Raw genomic sequence first — 14,417 nt, forward strand, 5'->3', positions numbered from 1 at the left:
GCAAATCTTTTCATTTTTTACAGTTTCAAAATTTTCTTTTTGGTTTCAAATCCCATTTTTTCAGTTTATTTCTTATATACAGTCTATGGTTTCAGGTCAAGTTTTTGACCCTGATTTTGCGTGATGGGCATGGTATGGTATATATATGGTATATATATATAAGTGAATGTAATACTAATAAAAGTCATAACCACCAAAACCGCCCGTTGATGCTGTCTCGTCATCACCTCGTCTTAGTCATGGACAAAAAAACGGTCATTGATATGTTTCGTCTAGTTTCGAAAGATAAAGTTTTACACAAAATAAAAGCTGATTTTAAAAGAACACTTTATTTCCTTCAGTTTTACTTCAGCTGACATCCAAAAAATTCATACTCCGTGGCCATATCCTCGATGCCCACACAGGTTGATCTGTATACCTCAGTTTGACACTCTGCGCGTGTGGGCCAGTACTCAATCCAGGATCCCTCGCCGATCACATACTGATACCTAAGGAGAGCATTATTCATGTAGTCAGCTTCCTGTGGTGCACTGGATTCAACTTTTTTGATTGAGATATAAACAGATGGAGATGCATTCTCCCTTCTATAAAAAGCTAATTCAGCAACTAACTAAGCTGCACAAGACAGGGAAACCTGCTTTTGTATATGATTTAGTAAGAGAAAACAATGAAACAGTAAAAATGTTAAAAGGAGACAACAATATTGGGGTGGGGGGGATAAAAAAAACAGACTTACGTTTCATGCTTGTCATCTCTGTAAACATCTTTGGATGTACCCATGATAAGGAAGGTTTTGCCAATCAGCAGACCTAAAGCCACTCGGCAGCGTGGATAACTGAGAAAGAAGCGATCTTTATCCAGAGGACCCACATCAGAAGTTCCTGTAAGTTCAGTGAAGGAGAAGACGAAGAAGATGCTTAAGGAATAAATGAAAAACTAAAGTATGAAACATTATTTTTGTATTCCCACATATTCAAAGTAGAATTATACTTTACACAACAGTTTAAGACATTTAGAAATGTTCACCTTCTCTTCCTGGCAGCTTACACAAGAGGAACAATACCATAATTATATACAGCATGTATGATGAATATGAAGCTACAGCATCAGCCAGCAAAGTAACTTTAGCATAAAGACTGGATCAGTGTGAAACAGACAGCCAGGCTGTGTACAAAGATAACACAATCTGCCTGCTAGCACCTCTACATTTCTAATTAACATGTATTTGTTTAATCTGTTCCAAAATTGAAGTGCAAAAGCAATGATTGATCGTTTAATGGAGCAGGGGAGAGTAGTATCAATCTTCTCATCTCACTCTTGACAAGTAAGCAATTTCCCAAATTTTCCAAAATGTCAAACTCTCTTATGACACCTTCAACTTCAAATTGTTTTGAAGGTTCTAAGTAGATAAATACCCACCTTCCTTGATGACTTGCACTACCCGCATTGAATAAACGTCGGTGGTACCACTGTCCTTACGTCCATCCACTCTCACTTTGTATGCTGAGGACAGACAAGTTGCTGATGTTAGCTCATGTGCTCACATACTTATTTAACACAAATAACACAAACATATTCCATTTACATTTCTTACCAAAATCTATTTTGCTGTCTGCTGTACTCTCACATAACTTGGACTTGCGCTGCTCGTTGGGGATGTCGCCCTTTTTCTGCATACTGCAGTTCTCTGGAAACAGACAAAGAGCACAAAATAAATACACACCTGATGACTGCAGCCATAATCAAAGTCACAGTTTAGTTTTGTTAGTGAATGTATTTTAGTTCTGAGTGCAGGTGCTATTGATTACTACAGCACTGTTTTAGGCAATCTTTTATGCACTTTATTTAGATTCTTATTCATCATACAGTACCATTTGTGAGGCATCGAATTAGTCCCAAATTCATTCTACAGCATGACAACAACCCCAAACATACAACCAGAGTCATTTATAGTCTTTATAGTCTTGCTAGCAATGTCTGTCAGTCGGTACACCACTTTGGTCCAGATTGAAATATTTCAAATATTGAATGGATTGCCATGGAATTTGGTACAAATATTAATGTTTCCCTCAGAGTGAATTGTAATCACAACTTTGGCTTTAATCTGCAAATATTAGCTAACTCTCTAGTAAGATAGTGAACATGGTAATCATTATGTCTGAGTAACATCAGCGTATCAGCATTTTTATACAGATCATGTAACTTTAGAATCACTCTCTATCCTATCTTTACTCATGTTCAATATGAAATAGTTTCTAGTTTACGGACAATGCAGAATGATCACACATAAATAACAAATGTATGCTTACATACAGACAGATTAGATTATCCATGATACATCATCCTGTTTACCTTCAGCACATGTGCATTCGGTTCCTCTGCAGAGCACCAAAAGCTCTCCAGCTATTTTCTCTGGATGGTAGAATTTCACACAACGTGTCCCTACAACGAGAAATTGAGATATTTAGAGGATATTTTGTGCTGATTGCAGTAGATTATAAAATGTACATAAAATTTTAGAAAATCTAATCTGCTTATCCACTTTACTCTGAACATTTAGCAGCAGCAAATAAAAACTCTTCAAGCATACAGAGGCAGCATACAGTAGAAGTGTCTTTGAGACTCACTGTCATAGTAGTCATAGACAGACACAGCAGCTGGTTGTAAGATGCCCACTTTCAGCTTCTGATGGATCCTAAAAGTGACCTCCTCTTCACGTGTGTGAGAAACCTGTGGAGAGATGTGAAACAAAAGGTGAGACAAAGATAAATACAGAAAGAACAAGGAAGAGTCAAAAGGAGTAGAGGAAGGTAGTACTGATGCCTCACTTTGTCCAGGTAGATGATGAGTGAGCCTCTTTCTGACAGGACTGTGTCCATCTCATATTTCGCAATGGTGCGGGCATGTCCTTTGGCCAACTACACACACACACACACACACCATCAGTCAACTTCCTTAACTATAAAATGTTTCCTCTACATGGGTATGTGCATATCTGTAAAGGTTCTTACTAAGTTGAGGTCGTCTGTGTTAACAATGAAACCAGTTAGCAAGCCAATATCCAAGATTGACATGGTTGCATCACGCTCGCCTTTATACCTGAACACAGAAAATGGACAGAAAAATTTAAAAAGCAATAAAACAGATGGAGAGAAAGTAAGAAAGTGAAACTTTAAAAAAAATCTAATATCAGATATCGAATCAAATATCCTTAAAGATTACAGATGCTTCAAATAACATTTTAAATTAGGGAAAACACTCAGATCTTTCTCTTGGGCTCGTATTTTTCTGATGCAAGAAAAGGGAGAGTTGATAACGAAGAAATGAATCAGGGCCCTGAGGGGCAGGGCAGGTAAAAATCATTGCTGATGTTATGGCGCTTTTCCACTACACAGTTCTAGCACTACTCGGCTGGTCTTGACTCGGCTCGGTTCGTGGGCGGGGTCGTCATAGCACGGCTCCGCAATACTGCCGTAACTTTGTTTTATACGCGACACCAGGGACGTGCACATGATTATAAAAAGGGCAGGGGCTCAAGCACCCCTAGGGCCCTATGTGTGCACGTGCCTGCGCGACACAAACACATTAACAATGGAGGACATGGAGGCAGTGGTGTACTTGCTGCTGTATGTGTCTTTCTGTCTCACACAAAGCAACAAAATTGAGTCGTATGGCTGTAACACTGTTGCCGGTATTTAAAAATGCCGGGTTTGATTCTTGTGTGGGACGGCTCATGACTCTTCCAGCGACAACTCTTCTGACCAATCAGAGGCCGGCAGTCTGTTGACGTCACATTTAGTATCGGCTCGGCTCGCTTGGAACCTCAGCAGAGCAGGTACTAAAAAAGTACCAGGTACCAGGTACTATCCTATGGAAGCGCATTGCATTCACTGGATAAAACATTTTTTTAGACACCTTATCTCTATCCCTATCTGAGATCTCTTCTCGTAATTACGAGATAAGGTGTCAAATTTTTTTTTATCCAGTGAATGCAATGAGCTTCCGTACTATCCCTAGTGGAAACACACAAAAAAACCCGAGTCGAGGTGAGTCGTGCTACAACTGTGTAGTGGAAAAGCGCCATTTGTTACTGAAACACTGGTCATTATGACTTCTTGATTGTACTTACAAAGTCTTTATTGTCAGCTTGTATACCATCTCATCCTCATCCATTTTATCTGGAACAGCAAATCATTAGAGCATTACTATGTTAGAGTTTTTATCATTTAAGAAAAGTAAAAAGCAACAGAGTAATATATGAAGAGGAAGAGACAGGTCATCAACTTGCCTTTAATGAGCTGCACAGACAGGTTAAACTTTTGACAGTCACTCTCCTCTTCTTTAGGTGAACGGTAATACAGCGACACCATCTGTCACATTGACACAAGTACATCTTAATATTGAATTCAGTTTGACAAATGAAATAATTTGGAATTCCAAAAGGACACACTAATAAACAACAGATGATCAGAACAAAAATATTTTTACTTTCACCGTTGCTTCTCCTGAGCCCATGGCAGTGACTTTTATATCCTGGTTTATATCATTCATCTGTTGGGATTTAAATATGCACACACACAGGTCAGCAGGGAAGGCACACACAGAAAGCAGAGGGCATGATGGGTAAAATGGTGCCCTGTGTGTTTGGGCGTAATGATTGTGTGTCTCACTTTAGATGTTCTTGTGACATAGTGGTTGTCATTGTTGAAGTTGTACTTGTCAGGGTCTGACTTGATAGGCAACAGGATGTCCACATCCAGATTATAGTCTGGTTCTTGTGCACTTGTCCAGTAATCAGCTATAGCCTGATACACTATCATGGTGGTCTGGAGAGACAAAGAGTGAGGGGGGGGGGGGGTGAACTTGAGCCCAGTTGACCTTAAAAAAACTGCAGCACAATGAATGGTATGTAAATGCACAGTATCAAGGTTGACAGAGAAGTCTGTTACCTGAGTTGATCCAAAGCCTCCACCCACAGACTGCTGTTTGTTGAACCATCTCACAACACGTTCAGCATTCTCAAAGTTCTTAAGAGAAGCGAAGAAAAGGGTTGAAATCTGTGTAACTATATTATTTTAGTTATTTCCTGTCACTTTCTAAAGCCAAGTATACATTTTTATGTCATCTTGAAGAGACTTGAAACTTGTCTGATACAAACAATCACAATAAAACATAATGTCTGCTTTATTTTTACATTTGACATTACCAACAGACATTTCACTGACTTCAGTATCCAGTCAGGGAAGTACCTCTCTTTACCAACCGTCAGCCCTTCAGGTGAAGTAATAGGAATAAAGACTCTGTTGTATGTTTTCTGTAACATGATGCACTGGTGAAACACACATAATTAGGACATGCTCACCTCAGCCTTGACCAAAGCCAGAAGAGCATAAGCTGTGGCTTCCCGGGTGTAGACATCTCCCTTAGGTACAGGCCAGTGGTCTAACTCTGAATCACACACAGATTAATATGTGAAAAATGTAATAAAAAGTCTGACTGATAAGGCATTTATGACACTGATATTGTTATTGTCATTATTATTATAATTATTACTCTAGGAGTGGAAGGGAGTGTTTGGTTAATAATAACAATTAATAATGATCATAAATAATTATTAATTATTAAAAGGAAATTAAAGCATAATCAATACTAATTGTTCAATTGGGGCACCAATTTGGGGAACACTAACCAAACAGTTAAATTAGCCTCAATCTATGCACAATAATCACAAGACACTTCTAACAATGTATTACCAACCATCAGTCAACAAGTTAACCAATGACCAGTTATAAACTGTCCTACTACTATATGACTCATAGACAAACACTAAACCAGCGCTGTGTATGAGTAAATCTGTGCAAACAGGCAGGGGTGTGTGTGTGAGTGTGTGTGTGTGAAAGAAACAGGAGGGGCGGATACGGGGTCATTAGGCCTGGGGGAAGGGTCTGAGGTTTCCTTTGTTTGAGCGGCAAAGGAAAAGTCAAATCAGGCCTCCCTGATTCCATTTGGTGCCTCTCAGCAGACAAAGGAGCCCATGTGCTCCTAAGTCAACAGTAAAGTAAAGGCTGATTATGATGCTGCATTATTACTACTACTACCAACGCAAAGTAAATAAAATTGGCTCAACATTGATGAATCAAACTACAACATTAAAATATTCTTAAATGTACTTGTTAGTAATAAAACAATGTATTATACTATCAATATGCTATCATCATATTACACTCTAGAAGCAGCCAGTCTATAGTATCAGCTGATAATATTTCTGTACTTTTACTTAATAAATACTATTTAGTGACCCTTCCCCCCGACAATGGAGGATGAACCCCTCTCTATTGAGTAGCCCTCCCTTCATCGACTATATCACTGAACAGTGGAATGTTTTTTTGACTGCGAATAAAACCCCAGGTGTTAGTCCTTCCCTGCTTTGGGAAACTGCCAAAGCTTACCTGAGGGGGTGTATTATATCCTATACCACAGCCCAAAAAAAAGCTGCTATTAAAGAGCAACTTAACCTAGAGGATACAATTAAACAGCTCGAGGTACAATTTAGAGGCTCACCTACTAAAACTCTGTTTAAAAACCTGGAGGCTGCCCGTTCCGCCTTAAACCAGCTGTTAACAAGAAAAGCAGAGTCTACTATCTTCTTTGCTCGACACAGACTCTATGAGTCAGGAAACAAACCTGGCCGACTGTTGGCAAGACTAGCTAAAGGTAGGATAGAGGCAAATACGATACCATCTCTGCTGGATGACAGCCAGGCTAGGTATTACAAAAATAAAGACATCAATAGAATCATGAGGCAATTCTATGAGAAGTTATACTCATCTGAGTGTTTTTCATCTGAGGGGAGGAGAGGGGAATTTCTTGATAGGTTACCATTTGCATCCCTGTCAGAGGAGCAGAGAGAGAAATTATCTGCACCAGTCACTAAAAAGGAGGTCCTGGAGGCTATAACCTCCCTCAAGAGCGGAAAAGCACCAGGACCTGACGGTCTCTGTCCAGAATTCTATAAGAAGCTCAGTCACCTCATAGTTGAGCCACTTACTGACATGTTTTTGGACTCCTTTGAGAATGGACATCTTCCCCCAACGCTCAACTTGGCAAATATCACTCTCATTCTAAAGAAAGATAAGCCCCCTGATGTCTGCGGTTCATTTAGACCCATCAGTTTAATTGGAGTGGACAGTAAACTGCTCTCCAAAGTTCTCGCAACTAGATTGGAAGCGATTCTGCCATCTCTCATAAACCCAGACCAAACTGGATTCATCCAGAACCGATTCTCCCATACAAATGTAAGAAGATTGCTGAATGTGATACAGTATTCAAACCAAAATAAACTCAAAGCATTCGCCATATCTCTTGATGCTGAAAAGGCATTTGATAGGGTCGAATGGGAATTTTTATTTGATGTATTGGATAGGTTTGGGTTGGGAGGGGGGTTTCTTGGATGGGTTAAAACACTGTACAATTCCCCAAATGCCTGTGTCATAACAAATGGTTTGCAGTCATCGCCATTCCCACTGCGTAGAGGGACGAGGCAGGGCTGCCCTCTATCTCCGTTGCTCTTTGCGCTGGCACTTGAGCCCCTAGCTGAGGCTATAAGGCAGCACCCAGATGTGCATGGCCTGTCAGTTGGGGGGGTTGACCACAGAATCGCACTCTATGCTGATGATATTTTGTTGTTTTTGACAAGGCCAGAAGAATCGATCCCAGCCATCCTCTCTATTATTCAGGATTTCAGCTCCTTTTCGGGTTACAAAATCAATTATGGCAAGTCAGAGGTAATGCCACTATGCGGGGCAGCTGAGCAAACTTTACCTCCCAGCTGCCCTTTCAAATGGTCCCCTACAGGCTTCACTTACCTCGGTATAAAGGTGTCACCAGACTTGACAGAGCTTTGGAAGCTTAACTTTGCCCCAATATCGGCTAAAATAAAAAATGATCTAAATAGATGGCAGGATCTTCCTATATCCTTCATGGGTCGCATTAGTTTGATTAAAATGAACATCTTCCCCCGACTCCTGTACCCCCTCCAAATGCTGCCTCTATGGATATCCAAGAAAGTTGCTCGGGATATAGAAAGGGCATTCTCAAGATTCATATGGCATGGAAAGAGGCCAAGACAGAGGATAAGCGCTCTTCAGCTGCTGTCTGACAGGGGAGGCCTTTCCCTGCCCAACATAATTTTTTACAATTGGGCATGCCATGCACGGTCCTTATGGGAATGGCTGCATGCCCATATTGAATCCAAACCTTGCTTAGATGCATGGTGCTCGATACCTTCCTCTCTATGGAGTTTGGTCGTGGGGGGTTTAACAAAATTGCCCAGTGATATCAAGAATAACCTGATTGTATACAACTCCATTAGAGTCTGGCAGGAAATCTGCAAATACATAGGTAGAGGGAGCCCTGCCTCATTTTTGACTCCTATCATAAGGAATAGGGATTTTATCCCGGGTCTCTCCTCCAATATTTTTGACACATGGCATGAAAACGGGGTGCGGGTGATTGGAGACTTATATCATGAAGGGGTGCTAATGACTTTTCAACAACTGCAGTCACAGTTTAACATCCCCAGGGAACATTTTTATGGTTTCTTACAGATTAGACACTTTGTTGGTTCTAGGAGAATACCTCCGCCCGATGCAGACATGTACAATGATGTAGAGCGGTTCCTTATTAATCGCCACAACATCACCCATTTTATCTCTGCCTTTTACGCACTACTACACTCCCTCAGCCCGGGTCACATTTCAAGTATCACTCAGAGGTGGGAAAGTGACTTTGGCACAGAGTACATCGAGGATGATTGGCAAGAGTCCATTAAAGTAATTAGGTCCACGTTTACATGTAACAGGCTGAGGGAGACACAATATAAAATATTACACCGACTTCATATAACTCCCTATATATTAAATAAGATGGATCGCCAGACCTCACCTTTGTGTAACAAGTGCAAAAGGGAGGTTGGAACATACTATCACTACTTTTGGCAGTGTAAATTAATTAAAAGATTTTGGGGTATGATCTCGCAGGAGCTGAGAGGTATTTTCCAGGTGCAGGTCAAAAGGGACCCGGGTTTCTTTATTCTAGGCTTGCCCTCCAAAGATGTAGCCCTAACACCTAATCAGTACAAACTTTGTGACAAATTACTATTGTTGGCTAGAAAGTGCATCTTGATTAACTGGATTAAAGACCAACCGCCTACTATCACTCTATGGTACAGAGAAATATTCAGGATTCTTCCTCACGAAAGACTTAGTGCTGTTCTGAAAGGTAATGAGAGGTCTTTTACCCAAATATGGTCCCCTTTATTTAATTATTTGCCTGGGAGTCTGACTAATTTATTACTGAAAGGTCAACAGCCATTACGTTGGCCACGGCCAACTTGAACACTTTGGATTTTCTCTTCTCCTACATGTACATTTTTTTTTTTTTTTTTTTTTTTTCTCTCACCCTAAACTTCTCGTATTACCGTATTAACACTGTTGTGACATGATGCCCTTGTACTGTATAATGTGATGTATTGGAACATCTCCTTTCTTTGCTGGATTGCACTTCATATGCTGTTGTTGTTATGCATATATTATGTATATTATGTTTATTGAAAAATCAATAAATTCTGTTTAAAAAAAAAAAAAAAAATAAATAAATACTATTAATTGTAGTAGTATTATTATAGTTTGGAGTATTTTATTTGGCATATTCTTAGACAACAGCATTTCTTGGATCTGAATACTTCCACTGCTTTTGAATGTCATGAACAATGTTGAAATAATTTGCTATGATGGACAATCTATGTAAAAGTGATACTGTTTCTTAATTACATCCAACATATTGTTGGTATTTCTGTACTGCAGTTTTTAATGTCTAATGTGTTCACTGATATTCCTTTATCTGCCATAACATTAAATCTATAGATGCTGTTTCTGAATATGTTTAATATGATGTTGTGTGACACCACCTGAGGAAGCAAAATTGTTGAGTATGTCCTGGTTCAGTTTGTTTTCATTGGCCAGGGCATATGATGTCATGGCAACAGCATATGGGTTGGTGAGATGAGGCAGACGCTTTTCCAGGTAGGCAACAGCTTTGGCTATACTGCCTGGCATACTCTGGAAAGTTGGGGGAGATGAGGGAAGGAGGTAGAAGAAATGTTAGTGAACACAAGATACTTTAAAATAGGGGAGAAGACAGCAACTCATTTTCAGTATCCAGTCTACAGTATATGTTAGATTGTTAGATTATTACTATCTTCTTTGCCCTTTTTTTTCATTTGGTCGCAAAATAGTTAGAGAGCTATCAGCCAAATGGTTTAGTACAGGCCCTAATGGAACCAAAAGTGTATCTTGTAAATTACCCCACTAATAATGCCTGGATTATTATCAAACTTCTACAGTAGTATAAATAGGGTCTTACTCATAAATCCATGCATTGGAAAGTTTGTAAGTACACCAGGAGTTTATTAAAATAACACTTACCTGATGGCTTTTACTCTGCTGCTACTACTAAAGCTGTAAACATCGTCGAAATCTCGTGCGATCACTGAAATACTGTGTGGTCGCGCGAGATCCCGCACAGAATGAAAAAATAAACCTGCTGAGGGAAAAATATGTTAATGGTGAGGTACTCACATTAACTGTGGTGTCACATAGCGTGCGTGACTCCTGCATAGCAATGAGGCAGAAAGCTGTCATGGAGGCATCTGAATCTGCAGCCTGAACATCACACATAAACACAGTTGTTGGAACATCATTATCATCAATATCAGCAGAATAAACATCTATTTGTTTATTGTAATGTAATGTAATGTTGTAATGTAATGCAAGATCATAGTGATGTGATTAGTAATTGTTTCAGCATCAATTAATGACTGATGTAACTGAAATGAGTGTACGTACAGTCATCTGTCCTTGGCTCACTCGTCCAACTTCTCTAAACATGCCATCAGGTAGCTGTGCATGTAGAATCAGAAACTTGACAGCGCCACAGATCTCATTTGTTTCTATGTCCACCAAACTTTGGGCTATGGCAAACACCTTGGCAACATATGCTGTCAGCCTTAGAGAGCAGAGGAGAGGGTGTAAAAGTTTACTTTCATTTATTGTCACATAAAATACATCCTCACAAAGTCAAAATCTCAGTAAAAGGAGGATGAGCAAACATTTGAATATGTGTTCATGAATGTTTGATGCCTCACCAGGTGCTACTTTGTGGATCGGCCCACAAAGCATAAGAACCATCTCCCTTACGGTAGTTAAGCTGGTTCTTGTAGCCTGGACACAACCAAAATACACAACCTTTTCACTGACTGCTTTTCAGCTCATTTTATCCAATGGATCTCAATTTGAGGAGCCTCGTTAAATTGGGTTCCTCATTTACATTCATGTTTTCTTTTCTGCAATTATGGCACTTTCCAAGTAATGTTGATTGTCCCAGTGAAAACTGCTATAGTCTATGTGTTGCACTTAACCCATATTCTGAGTGTTCCTGTCCCAGATCGGTGGGGCAGGGGCAGTATGCATTTTTGATTCAAGCCCTGCCAAAATCAGAATTATAAAATCCAACCCCAAGCTTTATGTGTTATTTGTTGTATCTATGTTTGCCCACCAGTTTTGATGTGTTGAAGAGCTTCATTGCGCTTATTAAAGCCCACAGCTTCCCACTTGTTGGTTTTGTCCAAATACGTGGTCGCGATGACAGGCAGGGTCATTTTGGCAATGTTCTGCTCTCCACAGCCTGAGGGCTGGAAGATCAGACTACCCATTGACTTCCCACCAATGGTATTCTCCACCAGTGCACCTACTTGCTCTCTCCCTGCATGCACACACACAGAAACTAAACCATTAGAGATCCACTAGAAGAAACAACCAAACAAACATGTAAAAGTCCTGCACAACTAGTGAAGTCATTGTCAGTGATACACATACAACAGTAACAGTTTACAAAGTTTTTTGTTCAGGCACTGTATCATATGGCATGCCCAAACAACATCTCACCTGTCACAGAGATCACTGTGTGAGTAGGTGTGTTTGGAACCAATTCTGTTTTTGGAATACCACTGTTGAGAATTTCTTCTTGTGTACCACCTAAATGGACACACCATGAGCAAGTTGGAGGATTAGTAAAAAGTGATGAAAACATATTACTAAATTATTACTTTGTTGTCAGTGGTGTAGTGGAGATTTTTTGAATGGGGGGGGCTGTTTTTATGAGTTGCCAGATATGAAAACTATAGCTAATCAGTTATAAAAAATCAACATCACCAACAACATTTATAGTGTTTGCTGTACTGCTTCTTTCTCATAACCACACACACACACACACACACACACACACACACACACACACACACACACACACACACACACAAGTCGTACCAATTTACAATAATACAGGCCTAGATTCACACACACAAGTCACACATGCATTGTATAGCCTATGTACAATGTTAAATCTGAAGTGTGACTTCAGTCTTGAGCAGACAGCGCTGCCATAATAAAAAACACCAGTGTAATTTACGTTTGATGTTTTGTTTTTCATTAGGCTACTACTCCAAAAACTGTTAAATGAATTGCCACAGAGGGTCAGAACGGTTATTGCAGGAATTGATTACAGGTCTCGTTCTCCTGCCTTCTTTCTTCTGCTACTTATTATTAATATCTTGATTAATACCCCTGGTTGTGCCCATACTGTAGCAATTTAATGGTTAAAAATGATCACACAAACCTTCAGGTTTCAGAGTTATAATTTTAGGAGATTTAACCAGTTCCCCTTCAGGCTGAAAAACAAAGGTTAGTTGTTATTTCTGTTTTCTTATTTCCAGTTGCATTTAAAAAGACTGATACACAGCAAACAAGTTTTTTTCATATGGATCAAAATTAAGCCCCAAAAGATGAGTATTTCCCTTTACTGACGATGACTAATATGACATTGATCTCAATGAAGTGGCTACGTAGGGCAACAGTACAGATTGTATGCAAATCACTGAAAGCCTCTTACCACCACCCGCAGTGACTTCATGATTCCGTCGCTGAAAAATGCGTCTTTAACAGCTGCTTTGACCTCTATTTGGTATTCTCCTGTCTTCATAGGAATAATAATAAAGGGTACAGATCGTGTTGTTTCTCGACCAATTTGAACCTCTTGACGATACCTTCCTTTCTTAGATGCTGAACTGCACACATGCTCTCTCTCAATCAGATCCAAACGCACCTTGAAAGCAAAGCAAAGATGGAGAAAGAAAATGAGGTACACACTGCGAAAAAGGCCAGCTAAAATATAGGAAAAAATACTTAATTCCAGCAGAAACTGACTCAATGCGAGTGAAATGATCTGTCCATGCAGCAAGATCATTTTACTTGACAAAATATCCTAAAATAAGCAAACTCTGGTAAGTGTCCATGGGTTTGAAATCATGAAGTGATCAACCAGTATAAGAGTTTGGTTTAGAACCTGCTCTATGTGTAAAGTGCCTTGAGATAACTTTGTTTTGATTTGGCGCTATACAAATAAAGATTGATTGACATAAGTCCATGTGGCTTTCTTGACTGAGCTAGCATCTCACAAGAAGCTGGTTCAGTAAGAAAAGTTGTTAAGGAGTGATGATTCTTTGAGTGATGAAATGTAACAGTTACTTCACTCATGGTGACAATGGCAAACCAACACAGGAATTACAAATACCAACAAAAAAACTAAGCAGACACATTAAACTACATAAATCATAGAGTAACATTTGAATTTTAGAAAAACGCCAAACTTAACAGAAAATTTTAATACTACTCTATTCACCGCAATGCATTATAGGAATGCGGAAGCACGAAAGTAGGCTATGTACCCAGTAGCATAGACATATATATGTCTATGCCCAGCAGTAGTGCCAGTGCTGAACAGAGTTTGAGCCGTCTGTGCCTCATTAAAAACATATTTACGCTCGTGCATGGATGACGCCAGACTGTCTAATGTCATTTTGCTGCGTGCGGAGTGGGACATAAATACTGACAAGGACAAAGTGGTTGGCAGGTTTGCCACCATGAAGGAGAGGAGGATGAAGTTTTAAAAAGGGACCATGATATGCACACAGTTTAACTGTTCGAATTATTTGTTTTATGGAGGATCAAAATGGACTGAACTAAACCAGCAGACAGAGCAGGCTCTGTTCAGCAGGGAAAACAGCTGTTGAGTAAAATAGTAATAATTTACATTTTGGTTGTTAAGAAGTCAGATTGTTAGATTATCACTGCCTGTGGAGTTGTGTTCTCACAAAAATAGTCTCTCTCTCTCTCTCTCTCTCTCTCTCTCTCTCTCTCTCTCTCTCTCTCTCTCTCTCTCTCCCTCTCTCGCCAGTGTTTGGTTTGCTGGTTCTGACTGAGCTTCTCACCTTATCTCTAAGGGAGAGCCCAGCCACCCAACGG

At 39.7% G+C, this 14,417-nt stretch overlaps 1 protein-coding gene across 3 annotated transcripts in view; it reads right to left on the minus strand.

The window, feature by feature from the left end:
- Positions 1 to 312: 312 nt before the first annotated feature.
- The window catches only part of LOC128385113 (complement C3-like), a 32,204-nt gene continuing 18,099 nt past the window's right edge, over positions 313 to 14,417 (minus strand). Inside the window, exons 22-43 of one of the 3 annotated variants that reach the window (XM_053343965.1) lie at positions 13,006 to 13,218; positions 12,733 to 12,784; positions 12,003 to 12,092; positions 11,614 to 11,820; positions 11,204 to 11,279; positions 10,905 to 11,064; positions 10,638 to 10,721; positions 9,968 to 10,118; positions 5,363 to 5,448; positions 4,950 to 5,027; positions 4,671 to 4,826; positions 4,489 to 4,551; positions 4,289 to 4,370; positions 4,130 to 4,178; positions 3,012 to 3,099; positions 2,829 to 2,918; positions 2,628 to 2,730; positions 2,353 to 2,442; positions 1,595 to 1,687; positions 1,420 to 1,503; positions 737 to 881; positions 313 to 488 (exon numbers count right to left, since the gene is read on the minus strand). In XM_053343965.1, coding sequence (XP_053199940.1) covers positions 344 to 488; positions 737 to 881; positions 1,420 to 1,503; positions 1,595 to 1,687; positions 2,353 to 2,442; positions 2,628 to 2,730; positions 2,829 to 2,918; positions 3,012 to 3,099; positions 4,130 to 4,178; positions 4,289 to 4,370; positions 4,489 to 4,551; positions 4,671 to 4,826; positions 4,950 to 5,027; positions 5,363 to 5,448; positions 9,968 to 10,118; positions 10,638 to 10,721; positions 10,905 to 11,064; positions 11,204 to 11,279; positions 11,614 to 11,820; positions 12,003 to 12,092; positions 12,733 to 12,784; positions 13,006 to 13,218 — 2,385 coding nt within the window. In that variant the 3' untranslated portion in view covers positions 313 to 343. Of the gene's footprint in view, positions 489 to 736; positions 882 to 1,419; positions 1,504 to 1,594; positions 1,688 to 2,309; positions 2,443 to 2,627; positions 2,731 to 2,828; positions 2,919 to 3,011; positions 3,100 to 4,129; positions 4,179 to 4,288; positions 4,371 to 4,488; positions 4,552 to 4,670; positions 4,827 to 4,949; positions 5,028 to 5,362; positions 5,449 to 9,967; positions 10,119 to 10,637; positions 10,722 to 10,904; positions 11,065 to 11,203; positions 11,280 to 11,613; positions 11,821 to 12,002; positions 12,093 to 12,732; positions 12,785 to 13,005; positions 13,219 to 14,417 lie in introns of those variants that run through there. The other 2 variants (XR_008324636.1, XR_008324635.1) reach the window with 2 other exon arrangements.

Source organism: Scomber japonicus, chromosome 23, assembly GCF_027409825.1.
Source record: "Scomber japonicus isolate fScoJap1 chromosome 23, fScoJap1.pri, whole genome shotgun sequence".
Taxonomy (NCBI): Eukaryota; Metazoa; Chordata; class Actinopteri; order Scombriformes; family Scombridae; genus Scomber; species Scomber japonicus.